Below are 27,898 nucleotides of genomic sequence, written 5' to 3' on the forward strand. Positions count from 1 at the left end.
AGTTGTGGTTCTCATCCAGTTTCCAAGAGCCCCAAGGACCCTCTGTCCTACCCCAGTGAGGTCTTTAGTTTGAAACTGCAAAGGAAAATACATACCTGATTTTTGGGAAACACTTTTGGGAAATGAAGCAGTTCATAAGCTGCTGTTCTGATAATGAAAGGATCTAATATTCTGATTTGATACGGTTTATAGATCAGATTTAATGCTGGTTTCTTCCAAAAACCATTAGTGTTCTGAAATAAAGTAAGAAAACAGAAAATACAACTTGTTGTTGTCTCTTTTTTTTAATGAAAAAAAAATGAAGGTAATTGGAAGCCAGATCAATTTTGCCAACTTACTATTTTGCCACCTGTCAACAATTCCCACAGCCACTTTAAATCAAGCGGCTTAAAAGCAGTGAGAATCACCGTAGTGTTAGGATCATTGTGATTGGGATCTGAAAAAACAGATTCTGGATAAAAAAGTCGGAAGGTAGTCCTTCTCCCAACTTCCTCTTCATGTCCTAAAATAGGACCATTATTCATTCTGTGGGTAGTAAAACACACAAGATATGTAGACCAAGTGCAGTACGGTTCACGTCCATCACAGTTCTCAGAGCTTTTCAGAGATGGACAAACTGTTAGCCGTGTAGCCAGGGCTCTAAAGCCACACGGCAATCCGTCAATCTTTCACACGTAACAGCCAAGGAAATAACTCCCTTTCGTGAAACAGCTGTTTGATCAAAGGCAGAAACATTCATTTGTGTTTGAAAATTAACTGTGGGGACCTGATAATTCATTCTTACCTCCAGAAAAATTGAAGACAAAATGAAACAGATGGGAACATAAAACGACAGAATACTCAAGCTAAAAGAGACGTGGCAGGACATCCAGACAAAACCCCTTGTGTTTGTAGATGAGGGCCCCAATGTACATAGAGAGAAGGTTACTTGCCCAGGGTTACACAATCATGTAGCAGGTGGACGTGTGTCTCAGTGACTGACAGGCAAGAGTCACAGTTAAGGTGATTTGAAAACCCACCAAAATTGTTGTGCTCTGAAATAAAGTAACAACATAAAATTGCTATATTTATACCCAAGCACAACCAAATGAATGACTATCTCTGGTGTGAACCAAAGAACCACAAAGGATCCAGTGTTGGGTTTGTGGATACTCAAAGCCAAGGTTAGACATATACTATTTATGCACACACCATGAAGGTGTGCTATGAAAAGGAATGCACTGTTCCCAAAACACTGTCCCCTAGGAGATAAATACTGTTTGACCCTTTGCCACTGACTGTGATATAAGGCAGCCTTAGTAACACCTGAAATGACTTTCATAATGTCTTTAATGGCATTTTCCCACAAGGGCCTGGTGTGGTTCTAGGTGACCAGATTTTAGACAATTATAAAGAAATTTGTGAGTGCTTCAACATTGTTTTGTGGATAAATTTTCACAGCTTTCTCAAAATGAATAATCCACAGAAAATAAGGTGACCACGTTATGCAGAAACCCTCAGCTTGTAATCCAGCAAAATGCCCAAGCACTGCCAGGTCATCCTAATGCATTGCCCAGCGCGAAGCTTTCCCACTACAGAAGACTATTCATAGCCATTCCCAGCACACACAGACTTTATCCCGGATAATGACCTGACTTCACCCTTTCAATGAGAAAACAGAACTCAAAATGTCCGCATTTCCCCACCATTACATCTACGGGACTTGGTAGCTGTAACCACAATCCCAGCTTTCCCTTCCACTGCAGAGATGACCACACTGGTGTTTGGACCCCATCCCCTCTCTTGTTACCACACCAACCTCCTTATTCATTTCCATCAGTTTACTAATATGCTTTAGAATCTATCTTTATAAAAGGAAACAAAATAGAAAATCTCCTTTGAGTCCATAATCATCTCCAGCGACTATCTCATTTCTCAACTCCACAGTGAAATTTCTCTAAAGAGTTGCTTCTACTGGTTTCTCCACTTTCTCACCTGTCATTCTCTCCTCAAACCACCCCACTTGGGCTTCTCCCCCTCACCGTGCCTCCAAGTCTTCTGTCAAGAGTAACAGTGAGCTTCAGCTTGCCAGTCCAATGGTGAACTCTGTCCTTATCTTACATGACCTCTCACCAGCCTTTGTCATGCTTGAAACCTCCCTCTGTCTTAAAACACTGTGCTCTCTTGGCTTTTGTGATCACCTTCTCCTGTCTTTCTTCCTACCTCACTGGTAGATCCTCTCCAACTCTTTAACTCCTTTTTCTTTGCTCAACCTTTAAGTTTTGACTACTTCAAAGCTCAGTCCTGGGCCCTCTTCTCTGTCTCTCCCTGGGAAATCTCACCCAGTCCATGGTTTAAGTACAACTTACAGACTGTTCGCAATGAAGATTTTAACCTGTTTATCTAACTGCCTACTTTGACTTACCCACTGCAAATCTAGTAAGCATATCAAACCTGGTATGTTCAAACAATAATCTTGATTCTCCTCTAAACCTGTTCCTACCCTAGTCCTCCCCAATTCAATGAATGGTACCACTATCCAGCCAATCTCTTAAGCTGAAAACCTAGGAGGAGGTATCCTGCATTCCTTTATTCCCATCTCTGCTCACATCTAATGCATCAGAACATCCTGATAACTCTACCTCTAAAACATTCCTCAGTCTAGCCCCTTATCTCCTTCCACACCATGACAATCCTGTTGCAAGCCACCATTCTCTACCCAAATGCAGCAACCTAACTGGCCTCTGTTTCCACAGCTTGTCCTTCCTGTTTCATTGTCCATGCCATCACCAGGGTATTTTAAAGACATAACCAGATAGAGTTGCTCTCTTGCTTAACAATTTTCAAAAGTTTTCTGTTAACATAAAACGCAAGCTCTAATCGTAGTTTACAAAGTCCTACACAGCCTGCTCCTTACCTACCTCTTCGGCTGCCAATTGCACCACCTCCCCAGCCTGCTGCCCTCCAACCTCACTGGTTTTCTTGCTGCTGCTCTTAAACCTAGCATCATACCCTCCTGGAGACCTGCAGTAAACATCCTCTCTGTCTGTATTCCCTAGTCTTCATACGGCCGGTACTGTGTGGTCTTAGGTCCAGTTGAGATGTCTCCCCTTCAAAACAGTCATCAATTCAAAAACAGCCACTCAGTCATTCTCTATCACACATGTTTTAATTGTTTGCATGGCATTTATTACTACATTTCTTTATTTAATTACTGTTTTCTTCCCCTCATTAGAATGTAAGCTCCACGGGGAGCAAGAATATTATTCTTTTTCACTGCTATATCCCCCTAGAACTGTGCTAGAACTACAGCTAGAACTGTGCCTGGCACACTAAGGGGATTTCATAAATATTTGCTAAATAAATGACCTGAAATCTAGGCCTACTCCAGCCAACAACTCGAGGAATGTGTAATGTACTTAAACATACTACAGCGACTCTACTTCCTTTTAAAACACAGCGGTATTAAAGCAGGAAACTATACTCTTTTGAAACAATTCCAGGTTAGCAAGTAGAAGATATATTTACCTTATTATTACATCATAGGAGTCAATTTTTTCTCCTAACGTCTTATTCTTCAAAACTCCACCATTACCAACCACCACACATTTTTTACATGGCACACTGTTGGGCAAATGACAAGAGAGAGATTGAGCCATCTTTTACAAAACTGGGTGATTCCAAGAACCCATTCATACTTTGAGGAACCCAATACAAGATTTCACTTGTTGCAGAAGTAGAAAAAGAACCAGTTGTAACTTACAGGTCTAGGGATATATTAGAAAGATATAAGATTCAAGAAATAACATTCCATAGGAAGTATATCATCGTTAGCAACTATTAATGCATATCAGTTCATATACATCCCCTCATTTGATTCTCATAACCACCCACTGAGATAAGTAAACCTGATATTCCCATTTTACAAATGAAGAAAGAGATTCAAAAAACTGTTAGGTGACATTTCAAAGTCATACTCCAAAGAGGTAAAATTAGGATTGAGTCCAGACCTTTGGACTACAAAAATACCCCTCAATATAGGATTCTGCATGTTAATATTGATACAAGTGTGTTTCATATTAGATGTGTATGTATTTTCCATCAGCATTACCCATTCCCCTGAGATTCCAGCTCTGGGTTACTGCTGCGTCTTATAAGTTTGGAGACAGACAGTATAGAATCTGGTTGGCAAAGTGCAGCTTCCTTGTACCTGCCCGTGCTCATTTCAATTCCCCAAACGGGTACTGGTTCTTGGAGCTTAACCAATACAAATGAAAAGTTTACTGTGTATTCCTGGCAAAGAGCTTTAAAGTAGGATATGAAGTGGGACTTCCCATTGCTGGCCAGAATCAGCCTAGGCCAGCGGATTATCTACTGTTCAGCTCTCATCCAACGTGGCCTGGCCCTCAACATAATAAAAGCCATATATGACAAACCCACAGCAAACATCCTTCTCAAGGGTGAAAAACTGAAAGCATTTCCTCTAAGACCAGGATCAAGACAAGGATGTCCACTCTCACCATTTTATTCAACATAGTTTTGGAAGTCCTAGCCACAGCAATCAGAGAAGAAAAAGAGGTAAAAGGAATCCAAATTGGAAAGAAGAAGTAAAACTGTCCCTGTTTGCAGATGACGTGATACTATACATAGAAAATCCTAAAGACGCTACCAGAAAACTACTAGAGCCCATCAATAAATTTGGTAAAGTTGCAGCACACAAAATTACCACACAGAAATCTCTTGCATTCCTATACAGTAACAATGAAAGATCCAAAAGAGAAATTAAGGAAACAATCCCATTTACCATTGCAAAAGAAAAGAATATAATACCTAGGAATAAACCTACCTAAGGAGGCAAAAAACCTGTATGTACTCAGAAAACTATAAGACACTGATGAAAGAAATCAAAGATGACAGAAACAGATGGAGGGATATACCATGTTCTTGGACTGGAAGAATCAATAATGTGAAAATGACTATACTACCCAAAGCAATCTACAGATTCAATGCAATCCCTATCAAATTATCAATAGCATTTTCCACAGAATTAGAACAGAAAATTTTACAATTTGTATGAAAACACAAAAGACCCCAAATAGCCAGAGCAATCTTGAGAAAGAAAAACAGAGCTGGAGGTATCAGGCTCCCTGACTTCAAACTATACTACGAAGTTACAGTAATCAAAACAGTATGGTACTGGCACAAAAAAAGAAATATAGGTCAGTGGAACAGGATAGAAAGTCCAGAGATAAACCCATGCACCTATGGTCACCTAATCTATGACAAAGCAGGCAACGATATACAATGGAGAAAAGACAGCCTCTTCAATAAGTGGTGCTGGGAAAACTGGACAGCTACATGTGAAACAATGAAATCAGAACATTCTGTAACACCATACACAAAAATAAACTCAAAATGGATTAAAGACCTAAGTGTAAGACCAGATACTGTAAAACTCTTAGAGGAAAACAGGCAGAACATTCTCTGACACAGATCGCAGGAAGACCTTTTTTTGATTCACCTCCTAGAGTAATGAAAATAAAAACAAAAATAAACAAATGGGACGTAATTAAACTTAAAAGCTTTTGCACGGCAAAGGAAACCGTAAACAAAACAAAAAGACAACCCACAGAATGGGAGAAAATATTTGCAAATGAAGCAACCGACAAGGGATTAATCTCCAAAATAAACAGCTCATGCATCTCAATATCAAAAAAACAAACAACCCAATCAAATGAGCAGAAGATCTAAATAGACATTTCTCCAAAGAAGACATGCAGATGGCCAAGAGGCACGTGAAAAGATGCTCAACGTTGCTAATTATTAGAGAAATGCCAGTCAAAACTACAATGATTTATCACCTCACACCGGTCAGAAGGGCCATCACCAAAACATCTACAAACAATAAATGCTGGAGAGGGTGTGGAGGAAAGGAAAGCCTCCTACACTGTTGGTGGGAATGTGAATTGGTGCAGCCACTATGGAGAACAGTATGGACGTTCCTTAAAAAACTAAAAACAGAGCTACCATATGATCCAGCAATCCCACTCCTGGGCATATATCCGGAGAAAATCAAAATTCAAAAATATGCATGTACCCCAGTGTTAACTGCAGCACTATTTACAATAGCCAGGACATGGAAGCAACCATCAATGGAGGAATGGATAAAGACGACGTGGTACACACACACACACACACACACACACACACACACACACAAAATGGAATATTACTCAGCCATAGAAAAGAATGAAATGATGCCATTTGCAGCAACATGATGGACCTAGAGATTGTCATACTGAGTAAAGTAAGTCAGACAGAGAAAGACAAAGGTATCATATGATATCACTTATATGTGGAATCTAAAAAAGTGGTACAAATGAACCTATTTATAACACAGAAAAAGAGTCACGGCTGTAGAAAACAAACTTATGGTTACCAAGTGGGAGAGGGACAGGGAAGGGATAAATTGGGAGATTGGGATTGACATATACACACTACTATATATAAAATAGATAACTAATAAGAACCTACTGTACAGCACAGGGAACTCTACTCAATACTCTGTAATGACCTATATGGGAAAAGAATCTAAAAAAGAGTAGATATATGTCTATATATAACTGATTCACTTTGCTGCACACCTGAAACTAACACAACATTATAAATCAACTATACTCCAATAAAAATTAATTTTTAAAAAATGGCCTGGCCCATCCAACTCCAAGCTCTCACCACCACTCGGCCAGGCCTGGAGAAATGACAGAACAGATCATGTCCTTCTCCTCTCGGGGAGAAAACTACAGAGGAGAAGGCTGTTGAGATTGTCCTTGCAGGGCCCTCATGACATGGAAGTATGAGGAAAAAACTGTTTCTCTAAGAACCATGAAATCAGCAGACCAGATGAACTCCAGACCGTAAGGCTCTTAGGAAATTAATCAGTAGCAAAATTGCACAAATGCTGTAGAATATTTAAACGTAGAGAACACAGCAATACAGGAACTACTGAAAGGAGCCAGGAGTTGGTCCTGTCAGGTTAAGGAGAGACAAGATACACATTCCTACACATGTAAATTTCCCTTTTTTATTTAGAATTTGTCTAGTTCATCTATTTGCTTGATGTTTTAAACTTTTTTTTTTTTTTTTTTTTGCGGTACTCGGGCCTCTCACTGTTGTGGCCTTTCCCGTTGCGGAGCCCAGGCTCCGGACGCGCAGGCTCAGCGGCCATGGCTCACGGGCCCAGCCGCTCCACGGCATGTGGGATCTTCCCAGACCGGGGCACGAACCCGTGTCCCCTGCATCGGCAGGCGGACTCTCAACCACCGCACCACCAGGGAAGCCCCACACCTTAAACTTTTTAAAAACACTTTTTTAATGTTTTGAGACTTTCAGCTCCCAAATATTAAAAAGTCATGCATAATCAGTGTCTACTTTGTTACAAAAACAAGAAGATCCAGGGTTTCACAGATGGTACTGATGGGGGCCGGGGGGCAACCATCCAACAGGCCCTCCTTGAGTCTGTACCCCCAGACCTCCTATGACGGACATGTCACAATGTGTTCTAGAGAAGTTTCTTTCCTAAATCTGCTTGTCTTTAACTATGAAAGGAACATTTTTAGGTGCTCTTATATACAAGTTTACATAAATCCCAATTCCAGGAAGCTACTCTGTCCACAGTGCTCTGCAGCCAGGTGGCACGGAGAAGATGGGGGTGCTGGTCAACTTCAAAACGCTTTTCTCTCTGGGTCTGCGGCCATCCTCCTGAGCAGACCTAGCCCATGAGAGCTGTACAGCAGGGAGCAACTCCCACACACACAGCTTGTGTGGTTCCTCCTTCCATGACCTCACAGCCAGGTTAATGCAAAATCAGAGGCTGAACCTCCAGATGCTGCCCCGTCTCCCTGCCAGGACGCTAAGTGAGGCTGGGCACCAGGGAGGGAGTGGCTAGGAAGGGACAGGATGGAAATAACAGCTCTGTTCCTGGGAGGTCCCCTGTGTGGAGGTGAAGGAGGAATATCTATAATTTATGGCATGTAGACTAACCCTCTCCCTTCAGAGAAGGCTGGAGGCCACTCCCCTCCCAGCAACCATCCTGGACTGGGGTCCCCAGCCTGAACCAGGCTTGCCTGACTCCAATACCACCGAACGTGCCGGGGCGGGGCCAGGAGCACAGGCCACCACTGTGTGTCCCCAGAGTTCTTATCTTGGAACCTCAACAAAGGACTCCTGCCCCACAGGCCTAATCTCTGCAGTTGAGCCCAGAAAGAGGGAACTCAGCTCAGTCCCAGACACAGCCAGTGGCATGAACACTCAGCCAGAAGTTTCCCTCAGTGTTATCTGTATCGGGCGGGATTACAGTTGATAATCAAGCCCCAGATCACATGTGGCCGAAAGGTCATCGCAATACAAGAAGGTACCGTCCGTCATACTCAGGTCACATCCCTGGTCCCCTCTCAGACTCAAGGTCCTGAACCTCCTCTCACAAACTCTAACAAGCCTTCCAGCCAAAAGAAAAGGGGGAGTTAAGGGTGCAAGCAGATCTGTTTCACAGGAGCCCCAAGGATTGGTGACAGAGAGAGGGTCATTCCTTCTACTCAGCCTCCGCCCGCTTGGGAGAAATGAAAAGAAATCATGTGGACACTGCCTCACCCAAGAGAACTCCAGTTCCAAAGACGCTTTACAGTTCCACGGTCACCGCATTTTTAAAATTTCCCTTTCTGTTTTTTTCTCTGTCAGCTTTGTAGGGGGCAGGTGGAAAGGGGAGGGCCCTTCACCACAGAAAAAGTGTGCCGATGTCTTTAAAAGGAAATCTCGTCAATGAAATTTTACTTTTCCTCTTGGCAAGGATATTGCAAAGATCCACACATTTTTCTGAATATCATACATGACACCAGAAACTCCTCAAGGGGTGTGCCTAAGACTACTCTTAGGCAATCACATCTTCTCTGCAGCTGGTATTCACAGTGCCCCCGTGATGCTGGAAAATGTGAAATGGAACAGATCCACGGTCTGAACCACATACCTTGCAATTCACTGCTTCCCTCCCTCCACAGCAGGTACCCCCATATTACCAAAGGAGCGATTCATCCTCTCCTTGGCTTCATCCACCTGGCCTGGGCTCCTGGCTTCCCCTGTTTCCTTAGTGTGAATCAATAACTTCCAGTGTCCTTTGGGTGACTGTGTAACTTCAAGATATTTAATGAACACAACTTTCATTCACAATCAGCTGCAGTGAACTGTGAATCCCTAATGGGCAAGAATATTATATTTCTGCATCCTCTAATCTAAAATTTTATATGTATTTATATTTTATTTATAAATATATTTATATTTCTGCATCCTCCAATCTAAAACGTCCTGATTCACAGGTTGTGCATTTTAGAAACTGATTTGGTTGTCACCTTAAGTGTGACTTTGTAGCTGGAGAAACAGGTAGCCGTTCTTCCTTCCTCCACTCTGGAAGCAGGAAGGGAAATCCATGTGCCTCAAATTGCTCACCCAGAAAACAAGATCATTCCAGAGTGCCTGAACCTGTTAATGGAAAATCTGGAAAGCTGCTGAAATAGTGATGGCAAGAGGTTACACTTCCCCTAGGTGAAAGCCATGTTTCTCGTCAAGTCAGGCAGATCCAGAAGAGTTACTAGCCTGTGCAGCGTGAAACATCAACACCATCAATACAGAGAAAGTAAACGTGAACTGCCCACTTCCAGTGATCTGTGATCTGTCTTCTTTTCTAAATACTGTATGACTCCTTTCAGCAGCATAGTGTATACATTAAAACGTATCACTCCATCTTCAGTGTAGCAACTCTGGCAGATCCCACTGGTCATATTCCCAACACCCATTACCCCTCGTACCTTTGCTGGCAGAGCCCTGCTTTCACAAGCCTAACAGTGGTGAGTATATTCCTGTGCCAATGGTTGGTTTAGATGTGGTCACATGAACCATCCCTGGGCAATAAGATATTAGGGAAGTCTGTTAAATGCCCTGGGAAAGATTTTACCCCCAGGAAGAGAATGGTTTGAGCAGAACACTGATTTCATCTACCCATCCTTTCTGCTTGGATACTGACATGCGATAACAAGGTTAGGGCGGCTGTAGTCATCTTGCACCTAAGAGGGAAAGCCAGAGAGAGCCGCGAGGAAGCTGCCCTGACATTCCTGAGCCACTAATTCAATCCCATAACTGGAGCCAATCCATACAGACGTGCAGGTGGTACCCAGTACGTCGGCACTCCCGCGGTTTGTGCAATCTAGTCTGTGCAGCCATACGTGGCCTGCCCTGTGAGCTAGATCCACAAACCTGATTCTATACATCTGAATCCACACATCTATGTGATATGGGAGGTAATAACCATCCACTTAGTTCAAATCACGCTTAGTTAGGAATAGTGCTCCTTGCAGCCCAGAGATCCTAAAACCCTGTGCATTGGAGTGGGGTGGAGATCTCACTGCTAGCTGTGGCTCCCCTACTCTGCACCTCTGGGAGCCTGGCCTCATGACCTAACCTCTTGGATCTCAGCATGCCCTTTTACGAAGTAAGGGAATCACTGAGGTCTCAAATGTTGTTAACCTATGTCGCACAGAGCCATCTGTCAGTTCCTCCGGCATGTGTACCATGGTTTCTGTATCTCTCTCTATCCAACGTCTGACCACAGCAGTTGCTACAGAACACGTATGTGTTCCTCTCTGCCACAAATGACTACTCTGTTGACGCAGAATCACAACCTCCCCTCACCCTCAAGTCCTCCTCCTGGCTGAAAATGCTGCCATGTAAAGAAACTGCAAAGCAGGAGGATGGCCAGAGCAGTGATGCAGACACTGATATCCCTTATAGAGCTTGGGCTCTTTTTAATAAATACACTGCTGACGTCTTAAGTTGTCAAAGACCATGCTCCCACCCTGGCTGGTTGCCGATGTAACCTGTCTCTGCCACTGCTGACATAATGGATTCTGCCTGGATGAGCAACCAGGCAGCCTTCGCAAATCCTCATCCACTTAGCAAGCAACTGACTTAACACAGGTGCTTCCGTTAAGGAAGATATTTAGGCTTAGTTACTCTATAACCACCTCTGCAGGACTCGAGCGCTCTTCACAGAATCTGGCGTGCTTGCGGAACGCGATGGTGATGGCTGCGGGAGGAGAGCTGGTTCCTGTATTTTAAGCGAGAGCAGAGATTTTGTGACCCAGGATTTCGCTGCTCCGGCTGTGGGAGGATGTGCTCCCACTGAGGAGAAAGCAGCAGTCTCCAGGACCAGGGTGCAAGCTGGTGCTACAGAGCTCCACACACAGCCAGGAAGGGTCAGGCTCTCACAACATGGGCACATTGTAGGTATTCTTTGTGATGCAATTCCCTTAAAATATCCTCAATCACTAGTGAAGTTTATAAAAAAGCATGGCCACAACTGTGTGAGCTGTGCTTTGGAGATTAACAAGGAACCGAGTCCTGAGAAATCAAGAGCGACAGCGTAGGGAAACGATGGCAGGAGAACTAGAGGTGTGTCACTCCAAACCGTTTGTTCTAGGTGTGGCATCATGGGGCCCTCTGAACAAAGTGGCTAGAAAGGAATCTAGAGGGTACCTCAACCATCCCCCCTCCTTTATAAAAGCGTTTTTTGAAATTGAAATATAATTCACACACCCTAAAATTCATCCATTTAAATAATAAAATTCAGCAGGTTTTAATATTCACAAAGCTGCGCCACCATCACCATTATCCAATCCAGAACATTTTCATCACCCGACGACGACACCCCACAGCCAGGGGCAGTCACTCTCCATTTCCACCCCCATCCCAACCCCTGTCTGTGGCACAACTAATCCACTTTCTATCTCTATAGATTTGTCTATCCTGGCCATTTCATATAAATGGAGTCATACAATATGTAATCTGTGACTGACTGCTTTCACTGAGCAAAATGTTTTCAAGGGCTTCCCTGGTGGCGCGGTGGTTGAGAGTCCACCTGCCGATGCAGGGGACACGGGTTCGTGCCCCGGTCCGGGAAGATCCCACATGCCGCAGAGCGGCTGGGCCCGTGAGTCATGGCCGCTGAGCCTGCGCATCCAGAGCCTGTGCTCCGCAATGGGAGAGGCCACAACAGTGAGAGGCCCGCGTACCGCAAAAAAAAAAAAAAAAAAAAGTTTTCAAGATTCACTCATGCCCCAGCAGGAATTAGTACTGCGTTGCTTTGTACAGCTGAATTACATTCCATTGTACGGATATGCATTTAATTTATCCATTGAGCAGTTGCTGGACATTTGGTTGTTTCCACTCTGAGGCTATTATGAATGATGCTGCTATGAACATTCGTGCACAAGTTTCACGTCGTCATATGTTTTCGTTTTTTGTTTTTTTTTTTTGCAGTACACGGGCCTCTCACTGTTGTGGCCTCTCCCGTTGCAGAGCACAGGCTCCAGATGCGCAGGCTCAGCGGGCATGGCTCACGGGCCCAGCCGCTCCACGGCATGTGGGATCTTCCCGGACTGGGGCACGAACCCGTGTCCCCTGCATTGGCAGGCGGACTCTCAACCACTGCGCCACCAGGGAAGCCCATGTTTTCAATTTAAGCTTTCTATTTTGAAATAATTCTAGATTCACGGGAAGTTGCAAAAATAGTACTGAGAAGTCCTGTGTAACCTTCACCCAGTTTCTTGCAGTGATTACACTGACTTAATTTATTAACTTAACTTTATTAACTAGTAAAGCTGACATTGGTATAATGTGCATATACAGATCCACCTCCTCTTTTGTAAAACCAAGGTTCAGAAACTCCGAAACTTGCCCAAGGTCCCAGAGCAGTTACGCCTGACCTGCTGACTCTAGCAACTTTTCACCAGTACCGCCCCTCTATTTCAGATGGCCCATGCCCACCACCTGCCCTCCCCTCTCCCCGACAAAAGAATAAAAACAAACTTTTCTAAGCTATCCTTTTCTACCCTTAGCATGGCTCCCCTGCTGCCGAAGTTCTGGTCAGGCAGCTAGTTTGAGCGTTCCCATAAAAGGAGGAACATGGAAAAGAAAACACGAAAAGATTAATCATTGTTTTTAAATGGTTTGTCTTTTTGGAACTAGCTAGAGGTGGTGGTTGCACAATACTGTGAATGTACTAAGTGCCACTGAATTGTTCTCTTTCAAACGGTTCATTTTATGTTGTGTGAATTTCATCCTAACAAGAAAAAAAATGATTTGTCAACATTTCTTTGAGACTTTTTCTTTTTCCCATACTTAGGATCCTCTGGCTTAGTACTGAAAAAATTTCCTTTTCTCAACTCTCATCCTGATGATCATGCGTAGTATATATGCCAGTTGGCCTGCTCTGTAATTTGCCGGTATCTATCCAGAGAAGATTCTATCCAGATCATTTATCTTTAAGAGGCAAAAAGAAACCCCACAAAAAACAGACGAAAAACCCTATTTAACGTACATCTGTTTTGGTGAATTTACACATGTACCCTGGAGATGTTTTAGTTTAGCCCTGTAAAAGTATTAAAAATGGTTTGAGGTTAAGGATAAAGGCAGAAGCCACATTACATAATGGGGGTGGGTGGGCGACTTATAGCCCTGGAAATCCTAAAGAATATACCCCAAAGAATTCACAGTTCCGGAATTCTCTTCCCCTTACCTCTTCAGATGACACTCAGTCTAAGACATTGAATTGTGGAGTCTTCTGTCTTTGCACTGCTGGTTAAATGCAAAGGGAGTAACTGGAGAAGAGTGGAAGTCTGGAGACCTCTTAACCTCTATGGACCTCAGTCCTCTCATCTTTAAAATGAGGGGATTGGACTAACAATCTCCATCCTTCCTGCCTCTGACCCTCTCTGTGACTTTACTGTGCTTTTGGGTCTGGCCCTCAGTCCACACAACTGAGCAGGAACAGGTGAGGTGAGGTAACTGGGATTCTTTAGGGAACAGTTTAGCAGCCTCAATATTCACCCCATCCCAACCTGCTGTACCATTGGTCAGGAGAGAAACTCAGAAAGAATATAAAAGAAAAAGCCCAAGATTAACCCTCTATTAAAACTACATACCAAAAAGATAAATAACATAATAAAATACAATGGGGTATGTAAATGGCCTATCATGTGTTCTCATCTTTTCACAGGGAAAATTGAGAACTCCTATCACAAAATTAGGGCGAAAGGCAACTTTCTATAATGAAAATACTTTCTAACAGATGTGATTACAAGAAGGGAGGCAAATTATTACGATTATTACTAAGTGACCAAAAACTTTGAAAAAGAACAGATTTGGGGGGGGTGCAGGAGAGAGGGAAGAGGGGAGGTAGAGCAAAGAAGCAGCATGGAATTCTTAAAATTCCTGGGCTCTGCCACACAGAGTTCCGGCCAGACATGCACACTCCTGTTCCCTTCCCTCTTTATCTCTGGCCCAAGTTCTGCATGGCAGTGACTGTAGAAAAAGGCTCCCCTGCCTCACTGAGTTACTTTACTCACATTACCTACAAAGGTGGCATAAATAAGCCCTCATAAGAAACCCCGCTTCAAAACAATCTGCAACGCCAATACGTTTCAACAGCTTTCATCTTCAAGAGAGAAACCACAGTTGGCTGCTTCTAGCACCAAGCTAGGTTGGTATAGTGTTATGTAACTGACTTTAGAATCTTGAATATTTCCAGGCACAGAAACAGGAAATGGTGAACAACACTGGCAAAGACTGCTACTTGCCCCTCAATAACTATGTTTCATTTGTCTCTTAAAATAGGACTCTCTCTCTCTCTCTCTCTCTCTAAGGTGGGTGCACAGCCACATGGAATAGAGGCTACATTTTCCAGTCCACCTTCCAGAAAGGCCTTGTGATTATACCCCTAGCCAATGGGATATAATTGGTGGTTGCTAGAAAATTTTTAACAATCAGTCCTCTTTGGGAGAGAGGGGAGTGATGGGCAAGCCCCAGTTTGCAGTGTTTGCCAATTTCCATGGTATAAATATATTCCCACCACGGCTAATTTCAAGCTTCTACCTGGATGGCACTGAACACGGACTTGGGAAGAGCGGCAGCTCTCACAATTTGGTACCAACAGGCTCCAGCACATCACTGGCTGTAATAAAGTGTTATATGTAATTTCTGGGAAATATCCTTAAAGAAGGAGGCAAGTCTTAATGGCTGGGGGCATGCCCTTCCCCCTTCATCCTCCCTGCTGGCCAGGATGTACATATGCCTGGTGAAGTCCAGCCATCAGATTGGACCATAAGGAATAATAACAGTCACAATAGAGAAGCCTTGGTCTCTGATGATTAACAGCTGCTAAGCTGGCCTGAGATTGCTTAACCGCAGGCTTCATTTACATGACAATTGTAAGAAAGAGGAAAAGTTGTATCTTGCAAATGCAACCGATATTTGGAGTTTTCCCATTCACAGTAAAATCTATCCCAACCAAGGGCATCATGCATGCTAAATGAGATAAGTAAAGGATTCAGATTTGAAACAACAAAAAAATGTCTGAACCTTTGTGGGAGGGACAAAGAGAACAGCCAAAGGGGGAAGGGACTTGAAAAGGAGGTTCTCACCTCTCTCCACCTGAGCCCCTCCTCTCTGACCTACAGACCCCTACAGAGAGTGAGCAAGCCTCGGCCAGAAAGGCTTCCTCCTGGTACACGAGGGCCACAGCTCCCGGATCCACAGTGAGGGCTCAGGGAGGACTCCCCGACCAAGGGCGGTCCAGGTCCTCTGCCAGAGAAGGACAGACTGTTCTCACACCTCTTTCTTCTACGGCATTTCCGCAGGCAGAGAGGAGAAATGGGAAATGTATAAGGTTATTTGGGGGGTAGACTGAGTTGACTTCGAGGCAGCGATAGGCAGGTTAGTGTATTCTGCCTTTCTGGGGTTTACTTAAAATATATTTATTGCTCAGGCATGGGCTGGCCTGTTATGATCTTTGGATTGTACCGTGGGTTTCAGACAAATGTAGAATGACTTACTTAAAATGTAGGTAAAATTTATTATTACACGTGAACTCCTCCTAAAAGTTAATATCTAAATGAAGATAATATTGTTACAAGTATATTCTTATCCACTTTCAAAACACTCTTTCTGAAGTCTCTAGGGAGCAAGTCTGCAGGCATCACACAAGCGATTCAGCAATGCTGAGTGTCTACTGCATCACTGTACTCTGGGAGGATCCTACAGGGACAGTCTCCATTCACTGTATACCTGCACAGTTTCTGCTTGTACATTGATGGTACTTCCATCTCTTAACAACTTCAGACTCAGGAACCTTTGTGCAATCAGCATGATGTTCAGTGCTTCCTCACCACCCACACCCACCTCCCTCCCAATGCTAGTGATGCTGAGAACCCGACGTGGGTTGCTGGTGGGAGCGGGTGGCAGGAGGAAAGGGTGGGGAGCAGCCAGACCAAGTCGGCAAGAAGAGAGGAGGTAGCCTGGCTGAGGCACATACAGATGATGAATACCTGTGCAGGAAGAGGCTCTGAAAGCAACTAAATAAAGCACGGCTAATTCTAAGATAAAAAGCAGGCAATGACGGAAGCCCGCGCGCCTAGAGCCCGTGCTCCGCAACAAGAGAAGCCACCGCGATGAGAAGCCTGCACGCCGCAACGAAGAGTAGCCCCCGCTCCCTGCAACTAGAGAAAGCCCACGCGCAGCAACGAAGACCCAACGCAGCCATAAATAAATAAATAAATAAAAATTTAAAAAAAAACAAAACAAAACAGGCAAGAACAAAAGCTCCAGTCACGTCCCATCAAGAATTCTGACAGTATCTCACGTTTACAGGGCCAAGGATTTTTTCAAAGCTTTGCAGATACCTGCTACAATTATTTAAGGTATAACCATTATCACTGTGAAGTCAAACATCCACCCCTGGATGGACCCACCCAGGTTCACATCCTGGCTCTGACATTTACCAGTTCTAACAAACTATATATGTTTGCCTGGCCTCAGTTTCTCAATTTAAAAAATGGAGATCATGGACCATACTTTGCAGGGTGGTAGTAAAAAGTTAGAGAGAGGGCTTCCCTGGTGGCGCAGTGGTTGAGAGTCCGCCTGCCGATGCAGGGGACGCAGGTTCGTGCCCCGGTCCGGGAAGATCCCACGTGCTGTGGAGTGGCTAGGCCCGTGAGCCATGGCCGCTGAGCCTGCGCGTCCGGAGCCTGTGCTCCGCAACGGGAGAGGCCACAACAGTGAGAGGCCCGCGTACCGCAAAAAAAAAAAAAAAAAAGTTAGAATTGATAAAAAGCACACATGCCAAAGGTCTGCATAAAGCAATATCCTACAGATGAGAGCTGTATAAATTTTGGTTAGAAAAGAATATATATGGTTGCTGTGGATATGCAATCAAAAATTGAAATCGATTAGGTTGATGGCATAGTTTTAAATTATAAAAAGTACAAACTGAAATGAACCAACATTATTACATAATCTACACCTCAATAATCTGGGCCCCTGACAGAGAAAACTTAGGTAAATTCAGACAAAATCTAGCACTACTCCTCCAGCTCTGTTCTGTAAACTATCTCCATTTTCACACCTCCGTCTACTGCCCCCATTTCTGCACCCACCAAAAAGCACCTCTATTCTCTTGGATAAGGGGGGGAATTCTGCCATTTTCCTTTTTAATGGAGGCCTCACAGCTGCAGATCACCCTTCTCATCCCACTGGACAACTGGCCAAATTCTAAAGTACAGCTTAAAACTTTGTGAAATAAGTCCACCTCTGTAAAATAAGTTGACTTGCTAAGAAGTCTTTGGCAACTCAATTCCTAAGGGGTTAAATGGACACCAAACTTTTCTAAAAACGAAACTGCCTTTTGTAGTCAGAAAATGTGTATCTAAACAAGCTGTTCACTTCCCTCAAATGTAATTCTGAATAAAAGAAAGAGAGCTGCTTCTGAAATCCAATATTCAAGTGAAACAGAAAAGATCCTCATGAGGGAGCGGTTTAGAAGATGTATGGGAAGGTATGGGAACCATGTCATGGAAGGAGGCTGTGAGCTGATTAACAGGGAGTGTGAATTAATTCTTCAGTAACAACAACTTAGAAAAGATGAACGTGGGTTAAAAATGTCCTGACTTGGGACTAGCATGGCACACCATCAAGACTGCCTGCAATCTTTTGAGCCAACCAATTATGCAACTTCTAAACTATATTTGTAGTCTGTTTACTTCAAGTGTCATAGAAATAACTCCTAGGCATTTTATTTATGCACAAAGATATGGAATCTTCCTGAGTGAATGTATTTTACACTGGGGTACATGTTTTGAATCAACTTAGCTAAAACTAAAAGTAAAACAGAAGCAAGAAAACTTTTAACTCACTTGTCAAACTCATCAAAGAGATCACAACTCTGCAGTTTTGAAAGAGCAAGTCGAAAGTATTCGGCTAGAAAACAAATGGAGTATTAGGAATAACAGCAATCATGACTTCTTAGGTACACAGTAAACCACCTTATCCACTGCCCTCCCCAAAACCCACTTCAAACTGGCATGGCCACCTGTGATTTATTCTGTGGTGAAAATTCATGTTACAACTGCAATTAGCCAGCACTGCTTAACAGGCGCACTCAAAATGGTGAATGCTCTAAGGACATTCTCCAAAAACCCCAGAAAAATAAGATGCTTAATCTAAAAACAATCATAAGCAAAAATTAATCATATCAGGTTAATTAATCATATTAATTAATAATAATATTAATAGTCAAAATTAATAATTTTATTAATAATAATTAAACTATAATTATTAATAAAAATAAAATTTAATAATTGTTAATTTTATTAATAATAAAATTAATAAATATAGAAATAAGTATAGAAATCAATATTCTGCAACTTTAAACCTATTAGATTATCAAACTCTCTGCAATGTATTTTAAACACACAGACACACACACACAGACACACACACACACACAGGATCAGCTGAATAAGAAAAGTCTAACTCAGGAAACTATAGGCTTGTCACCTCCTAGGCTTTCAGGGTCTCTCAAAACCTAGAATATACAATCGTGCAAGGCAAAGCGGTTGTCAACAAGCAGAGGGAAAATCGTTTCATCATTGGTAAATGGAGTAATTCTCTCTAAATTTAGCAAAAATAAAATATCCTCTGATTAAATTAAAAGATTGACCAAGGACCTAGAATGTGATGACATAAAATAAAACTCATAGGTAAAGAGGTGAAATGGGAAATAGGGAGGAAGTTAACCCATAGGGTTGTCTTGCTAATTCTGAATTGGAATAAAGTAAGGCATTGGAACTCATGAGTAATATGGTGGCAAAACAAAAGTGAAAAGCAGTTTCTCAAAAACAAAAAAGTCTACCTTTTTTCATTCTTTTATTCCACACTGACTCAAAATGAATGGAGATTTATGTATTAAAATTTAATTCCTTTCACCCAATTCCCAGATCATATCCTTAGGAATCATTATGAAACAGAAAGATTAAAAGGCCTTAAAATTATATAAACATGTGATTCACATCAAACACCACTCATATTAATAGAGCAGGGTAAGAATAATATTACTGACCTGATGTTCTTATCCCATAGGGCAAATCAAACTTATCGCTACCATAGAAGGAAGCAGTATTTTTAAAATCAGCTGCACACAGAAAAGGGTGAAACTGATAAAACCTGGAAGAAAAGGATAAAGAATGATTTTCCCAAATGTGTATAATATTTGCATGTTTTTAAAATCACAACTGTAAATAACTGTAGTATGTCATTCCTATTGTATTAACTATACATGAATGTATAATTATTTTTAAGATTCTTTAAAAATCATCTTAAACACTATTTAAATATTACCTAGAATGGGATGTGCACTGGAACTACACACCCGGAAGGGAAACGCCTTCCAAGTAGTAAAACCAAAATTACGTAACAGCTTTGGGTGGGGAGTGGGGGGGGCACAAAATTTAAAAACCAGCAAACACCAGTGACAGCCATCTACGGGAAGAGACAAAGGAAGAAATAAGGGAAAGTAAAAGTACAGATGCTGATTCACTCCCAAAAGAAAAGGTACCATAAAGCTGTTGTCAGCTGTGAAAATAAAAACACACTGAAAGTTAGATGTAGCTAGAACTGAACTCTTTCCTGAGGTCATTAAATTAAAATTTACTCAAGAACAAGAACTACGGATACTTGTCTTCTTGTTGCCTGTCCTGCCCCCCTGCTCCACTTGGGTACTCTCTCAGACAACAATGTTTGATAAGGCGCCTGCTTTTTCTGTTTTTTCCCTCACTTTTAGCTCCTGGCACAGAGCAGGCAGATAACATACATTTAAGAAATGACTGAATGGGCTTCCCTGGTGGCACAGTGGTTGAGAGTCCGCCTGCCGATGCAGGGGACACGAGTTCGTGCCCCGGTCCGGGAAGATACCACATGCCATGGAGCGGCTGGGCCCGTGAGCCATGGCCGCTGAGCCTGCGCGTCCGGAGCCTGTGCTCCGCAACGGGAGAGGCCACAACAGTGAGAGGCCCGCGTACCGCAAAAAAAAAAAAAAAAAAAAAGAAAGAAAGAAATGACTGAATGAATTTCAACTCCAAACTAATTCTTTATGGGACCATTATGAATTAGAAAGAAATAAGTTTTTTAATTAAAGAGAAAGAGAAGGAACAGGGACTTCCCTTGTGGTCCAGTGGTTAAGACTTCACCTTCCAATGCAGGGGGTGCGGGTTCAATCCCTGGTCAGGGAGCTAAGATTCCACATGCCTCTGGGCCAAAACCCCAAAACATAAAACAAAAGCAGTGTTGTAACAAATTCAATAAAGTCTTTGAAAACGTCCACATCAAAAAAAAAGGGGGGGCTTCCCTGGTGGCGCAGAGGTTGAGAATCTTCCTGCTAATGCGGGCGACACGGGTTCGAGCCCTGGTCTGGGAAGATCCCACATGCCGCGGAGCAACTAGGCCCGTGAGCCACAACTACTCAGCCTGCGCGTCTGGAGCCTGTGCTCCGCAACAACAGAGGCCGCGATAGTGAGAGGTCCGTGCACCGCGATGAAGAGTGGCCCCCACTTGCCACAACTAGAGAAAGCCCTCGCACAGAAACGAAGACCCAACACAGCCAAATAAATAAATAAATAAATGTGGGGTTTTAAAAAAAAAAAAAGAGAGAGAGAGATAAGGAAGAGGTAAAGCACATATTAAAATGCCATTTCCACCTACCAGGACTAGGTACTGCAGAGCAAGTCAAGCTAACCCTTATCCCATCCCCAACACATGGCTCCTTCTCTCCGGCCTTATCAGTTTTGTTCTTCCTTAGTATAAAAATTGCAGGTGGAGATCAGAGCGCCCCTGCGGTTTCAGAGGCTGCATGACAAAATGAAAATAAACAGCAGTAGAGTAGGGACAAATTAGCTTCAGCTTGATCCTGGCTTTGATACCCAGGAACCACTAACCTTGGCAAGTCACAGGAGCTCAAGATCTTTAGAGCTGAGCTAAGAACTTATACCATATTCAGACTAAGCAAAGAGGTGAGAAACTAGCCCTTCCTACTCAAGAGGGGTGTGCGTGCTAGATTCAGTTGTGCCAAGTGTTAGCAGCCTCAGGGGTCCAGCCAACTTCAAAAGGTCATTATCTGTATCAGGGTTGATCCCCAAGCTTAGGATCTGCTCTGGGAAGAGGAAGTGTCAGGTCACCTGACTTAAGATTGAGAGGAGATTCAAGATCTTCCCAGGCTTCCTTGGGAAAGTAAACCGTAGATGACTTTGCACCTTGAGGTGAAAGCAATAAAGGATGCTATTCTTCAGAGTTGGTGGGAGTGATAATGATGGTAACTGATGATTAACATCTACTGCCAGTCAGACCTTGTACTAAGTGACTTACATTTTATTTCTAAATGAAATAACTGTTAAGCACTGTGGCAAAGAACAGTGGCCTGCCATTTCAGTAAACAAAGGATGTTGAAGCCCATCAAGCCTTGCTACTGCAGCCGCCCCCCAACTGTGCACCCTGAGGGGAATTCAGGAGGAAGGAAAACAGGATACTGGCCCCAGATCGCTGAGGTGCGTATCAAAGGAATAATTCCAATAATACAGTTTCTTGCATCTTCCCACACATAGAAAAGGGGTAAATTCATTATCTTGAGATGTCTGCTTTTTCTTTAATTAGCAGTAATCCTTATTTTTAAAATTTATTTATTTTATTTATTTTTGGCTGTGTTGGGTCTTCGTTGCTGCACATGGGCTTTCTCTAGTTGCGGCGAGCGGGGGCTACTCTTCATTGCAGGCTTCTCATTGCAGTGGCTTCTCTTGTTGCAGAGCATGGGCTCTAGAGCACAGGCTCAGTAGTTGTGGCTCATGGGCTCTAGAGCGCAGGCTCAGTGGTTGTGGCGCTGGCGCACAGGCTCAGTAGTTGTGGTGCACGGGCTTAGCTGCTCCATGGCATGTGGGATCTTCCTGGACCAGGGCTTGAACCCGTGTCCCCTGCATTGGCAGGCAGATTCTTAACCACTGCGCCACCAGGGAAGTCCAGCAGTAATCTTTTGATGTTCGACTCCCTGTTTTTTTGTTCCCCAAAACTCCTACAAATCCTGGCTCCTCCCTCTTTGGAACAGTCCCTCAGAGCTATCTGAGAGGCTGTATCCCAGGCTTAAGTCCTCAGTAACATCCCAAATAAAACATAATTCTCAACTTTTAGGTTGTGTTTTTTTTTTTAGTCGATAACTCCATGTCTCACACAGAGTAGGGGCTCAATAAGTATCTGCCTTATCTGTAATAATTATATATTACATCGTATTATGTTACAGTATGTTATATTACATTATAATGATCATCTTTGCTGTTGTTACTCCTACAAAAGCCTGGAAAGGAAGGTAAATTCTACTAACCAATTTAGACTGTGGAAAAAAAAAATGTGGCCTGCCATTCCAGTAAACAAAGGATGTTGAGGCCAGCAAGCCTTCAGCCCACTGCAGCCGCCCCAGATGGTACACCCCGAGGGGGATACACGGTGGAGAAAAACAGGATGCTGCCCCTAGATAGTTAAGGTGCATAACAAAAGGAATAATTTCAATAAGCCCAGACTCCTGCATCTTCCTATTCATAGAGAAGCACTAAAATCATTAACTTGAGATGTCTGCTTTTTTGTGATTAGCAGTCATCTTTTGATACCTGACTGTTAAGGGAAACACTGACTGAAACCGCCTGCCCTGACCAGGCAAAGACAGTAACAATTTGCATGAGTTATTTTACGACAGGAAGTCCTGGTAAGGAACACGGAACTAATGAGGCACCACCAACCGGAAGAATTCGGGAAAGGTCAAAAAGACAGAGGAGACGCCAGTCCACGTGTCCTACCAACCTCCCAGAATCCTCCTCGCTGGAATCCATCCTGGCTGAGTGATGCGTGCACCACGAGAAAGGACCCCGAATCCGAATGACTGGCCAGAGACAATCCGGAAACTAACCCCGTTACCATAAAACCCGAGACTGCGAGCCACGTGGCAGAGCAATCCTCCTGGGTTCCCTTACCCTGTTGCTCTCCGCCCGGGCGCCCCTTCGCAATAACGTCTCTTGCTTTGTCAGCACGTGTGTCTCCTCAGACAATACATTTCCGAGTGTTACACAAGAGCTCACTCTAGGACCCTGGAAGGGGTCTCCCTTCCTGCAACATGGCTACATGTCTGTCTTTTTCAGCAAAAACTCCAATATTTCCTCCCTTACCTCTTTGGAACTGTTCCTCAGAGCTATCTGAGAGGCTGCCATCCCAGGCTACAGTCCTCAGTAAGGTTCCCAAATAAAACATTCTCAACGTTTAGGCTGTGCTTTTTTTTTTTTTTTTTTTTTTCCAGTCGACGAGACAAAGAAACCAAAGCTATAAAAAGTGAAGTAACTATTATCTGGAGTCACTAACCCATACCTGACAAAGAAGAAACCACACCCAAGCTCAATGCTAAGGAAACGTGTCCTCTTCATAGCACTGCAGGTAACTCCGCCAGGTTTCCCAGCAGAGCTTCTCCTGATGGCTACTGCAAAGGAGGGAGCTCTGCCTCCAGGGAATACTATTCACGTGACAAATGTGCAGACTTACACACCTGCTGAGCAATCTTTCATAAATACTCTAATCCCTTTGGGTTTTCTCAGAAAGAAAATGCCTTTTCTCTCGAAAGCTGAAGAGTACTTTGATTCTAGAGTAGCACTTTGAAGCTGCAGTCTGCAACCCATGGGTGGCTCATGAAGTCAATTTTGCGAGTCATGGTCAGCTCATTTTTAAAAAGTGAATAGAACAGAATACAGGGTATCTGGAGTAGGAAAGGTAAAAATTCTTTCTTTTTTTTATTATAAATATGTATGGATACTAAGTTCCAAAGCAAAATATTTCTTACTATGGGTCATGGTTTAAAAAAAAAAAAAAAAAAAAAAGTTTAACATCACTCTTCTAGTTTTGCAGTGATCCTAACTGGACACACACCCACAGACTGACTACAAGCAGCCGTGGCACACCTGTAGTCAGATGTAAAAATATTTTATGTATCTAAAGTTTTCCAGAAGGTTGGCTGATTTTTAAAGGGACCTGTAGCCCCAAAAGGTTAAGAACCAGTCATGGAGAGATACAGTAATACGATAAAAGAAAATAAGAAAAGACAATGTTAATTTTAGATCCTTAAAAGATAAAATGCTGAAAAGCTTGTATGTGTTTTACACACTTCAACATGCCCAGACCCAACTGTCATTGATTTCTATTAATCTGGAAGCATTTTGACCAGCACTCTATCAAAGCAGTGGTGACAAAGAAAAAGAATGTTTATGGATGGAAGAGTAAATTCTCTACAAGTCCTGACAACCATAATGAACAATCATTATTTACATTCTATGTAGTTCATTAAAAGTCTGTGAAAGGAAAATATCTACTGTAAACTTTAACCTAGAAGTTAAATAAAAATAACAAGGGTGGAAAATAACATGGGAACAAGGGTGGGGAAAGAAAACCCTAAAAGGACAGTGCACTCTTTTATGATCAAACACAAACAGACCTCTCTAATCTCACCTGTGTGAAAAGAATACTGGTCTGACTGAGTTCTTCAATGCCTTTTCTTAAAATATATGCAGAGTTCTGACTAAAAGCACAAAAAGACACAGGATAGTCAAGCTCTTCCTTAAATGTAGGATAACCATATTATGTACTTATACTGCTAAGATTTGCGTGAAAAAAAGCAAAGAAGTGTGGAGAATGATTACAAACACATTTTGAACATTTTGTGTGCCACGGTTTCTTTTGTATTTTTACCTCAGGAGAGAGGCAAAAGCTGGCTTTGATAAACAAGGCTGGATCTTATTTCTCTTCTTCATTTCCACAGGTGGCACCCTATGAGACAAAAATAGCATCAGTCAGAAACCAGAACGAGGAAGACGGCCCAAAGGGAAGAAAATGCCCTGGGAGCCCACGCGGTGCCACCAGTGAGAGGCTTCTCAGGCAGGGAATAGAAACGCTCACCGCAGCCGCTGACGTATGACAGAAGCTTCTCCTAAGTCCTGGACACATTTGAGGATTCATGGATGCAAAGCGAGAGACTGGAAAAGGCTGAGGTGACGAGTGACCCAGAAGGGTCAAAGAGCAGTGACTCAAAGGACCCTTTGAGAAGAACTGGGATCATCACACTGTGGAAGCCAAGACCAGACTCACAGTTTAGAAGTTCCTAAAAGCCTGAAAAATGCACACGGCTATGTAGGTCCTCCGTGCCACACGCGGGGACACCCATGGGCAGCAAACGCCACAGAGACACTGCCCCGAGCAGGTTCCGTAGCCCCTGCCTGTGCCCCGGGGACTCCCCAAATCCCACCATTTAGAGTCACATATCTAACTCCCCTCTATTCTTGGCACAGGTTAGGCGCTTGTGTGTCCCCTGAATGGAGCACTTGTCTCCACAATTTCAAAGGGTATTGTGATACAAGACAGAGCACAACAATGAAAACAAATGAAGGGGACAGGGGGCAGCAGGACCCAGACTCAGCCAGGAAAGAGCGAACAGCCTAATATAAAAAACTATTAAAGGGCTTCCCTGGTGGCGCAGTGGTTGAGAGTCCGCCTGCCGATGCAGGGGACACGGGTTCGTGCCCCGGTCTGGGAGGATCCCACATGCCGCGGAGCGGCTGGGCCCGTGAGCCATGGCCGCTGAGCCTGCGCGTCCGGAGCCTGTGCTCCGCAACGGGAGAGGCCACAACAGTGAGAGGCCCGCGTACCACCAAAAAAAAAAAAAACTATTAATGATCATCAGTTGTGTGGAGAATTAATCTAAAAAATTAGAATCAATTTTGAATCAATTTTCTTCTGCAATCACAGGATTCAAAGAGAAACAGCCTAAACCCTTCATGGATTGACTCAATTTTAAACTTTTTTTGGTACAAAATCCACAGTTAAAACTGCTAGCTTTCTGAACACTGAGGCCAGATGCAGAGAATCATCTTTTGTAAATACCCCAAATGGCAAAACTCTCTTGATTTATATGTGAGGAAGGTACATAAATATGGTGGGCCAGCACACCAGGCCACAAAACCCAAATTATAGTCAGAGGACAAAATAAAGTATAAGATATTACTTGGTTTCTAAGGTTATTAAACCAGAAAACAAACTATTTGGGGATATTGTGAAGACTGTGGGTGTTTTTTCTTAAAAAAAGACAATTACTTGTCTTAAACAGTTTTTAAGGAAGCAAGTTCCGAGGTAATTTCCAGCTCCGAGGTAATTACCAGCATCCGAGGTAATTTCACGATACTTTCTGTGTCTGCAGTAATGTGTTAGCTTAGGAGTGACATGAACGTGCCTCAAATTCTGATGACAAGAAAAATGTGCTGAATTTGGACCCTTTTCATTGTCTTCTTTATCATTTCCCCTGTGACCAAGAATAGGATTTGTAGGGAATTAGCAATCTAGTAAACTTCGTGCTTTCTTTTCTGTTCTTGTCTTCCATTACTAAGTACAGGACAGAGACAAAAGTGGCAGAGATGGAGGGAGAGATGCCTGCAGTAGGATCCTCGTGTGGTATATAATCAGACTCCTGAGATCTATGGCTCATTATTTAAGTCCAAAACCTCAAAACTTGTGTCCAAACCGACCCACCTGGCATTGGGTTTTTTCAGTGACCGTAAAGAGCATTACAATGATTTGCCTAACTTCCTTCCATAAAGAGCATTACAATCAACCAGTGATGAAGTTAAATGCAGAAGCATCATTTTTTTAATCTAGCAAAACAAAACAAAACCTAAAAACATGATCTAGGATCTACTATTCAAACACTGGCAAAAAGTACCGAACTTTTGTCTAAGACAGGAAGTTTTTATGTGGTTTATTTTGACATCCTATACTCACCACTCATTCAGGATTTAAAGGTCATCAAAACTTGATTCCTCACCAAAGGACTGACAATAGGAAAAAGGATACCTCTAGACTAACAGTTGTCCTCCCGGATTACATTATACATTTATAAGCTAAGTGATTTGGGTTTTCCAACCCGTTGTCCACGTCAGTTTTTCTGCTCTGGTCATTTGCATTAAGATGAAGAATTTTTTAAAACATTTATAACACATAGTAGCAATTTCTGAGCAAAAATCTGGGAAACTCAAGCAAAGGAATTTCCAAAAGTACCAGACTTCTGAATTCTGAGTTTTGAAAATATATTTTGAGGAGAAATAGACATAGTCTAATTTGATGCCTTTAGTGTTTTTGAATCACCCATCCTCAGGGTTGAAAAATTGTTTTGTATAACTGACGGTACTGTTGGTTCAAACTATGTTAGTTTACAGTTTGTTGCAAACATTGTAGAATACAGCAACATGTATATTAACTTTTTCTCTATTTATCTTTATTATAGAAAATATCTTAGAATGTTCTTGATAGAGTAGCACGGTAACGATGGTCTCACACTTGGTGTGAATGGTAGTTTAGCAAAGCATAGCTCAAGGATTTGCAAAGTTAGGAAGAGGGACAAGAGAACCTCTCTCCCCACCCCCATCTA

General features: G+C 42.8%; 1 protein-coding gene across 10 annotated transcripts in view; it reads right to left on the reverse strand.

Annotated features, from left to right (window-relative positions):
• ST3GAL6 (ST3 beta-galactoside alpha-2,3-sialyltransferase 6) overlaps positions 1–27,898 on the reverse strand; it is a 77,160-nt gene that overhangs the window by 5,601 nt on the left and 43,661 nt on the right. For 9 of the 10 annotated variants that reach the window (XM_067739133.1, XM_067739142.1, XM_067739138.1 and 6 more), the window contains 6 exons: positions 25,174–25,251; positions 19,475–19,578; positions 18,270–18,333; positions 3,508–3,603; positions 339–525; positions 96–233 (listed from right to left, as the gene is read on the reverse strand). In XM_067739133.1, coding sequence (XP_067595234.1) covers positions 96–233; positions 339–525; positions 3,508–3,603; positions 18,270–18,333; positions 19,475–19,578; positions 25,174–25,251 — 667 coding nt within the window. Of the gene's footprint in view, positions 1–95; positions 234–338; positions 526–932; positions 1,031–3,507; positions 3,604–18,269; positions 18,334–19,474; positions 19,579–25,173; positions 25,252–27,898 lie in introns of those variants that run through there. The other variant, XM_067739141.1, reaches the window with a different exon arrangement.

Source organism: Pseudorca crassidens, chromosome 5 (genome assembly GCF_039906515.1).
Source record: "Pseudorca crassidens isolate mPseCra1 chromosome 5, mPseCra1.hap1, whole genome shotgun sequence".
NCBI lineage: Eukaryota > Metazoa > Chordata > Mammalia > Artiodactyla > Delphinidae > Pseudorca > Pseudorca crassidens.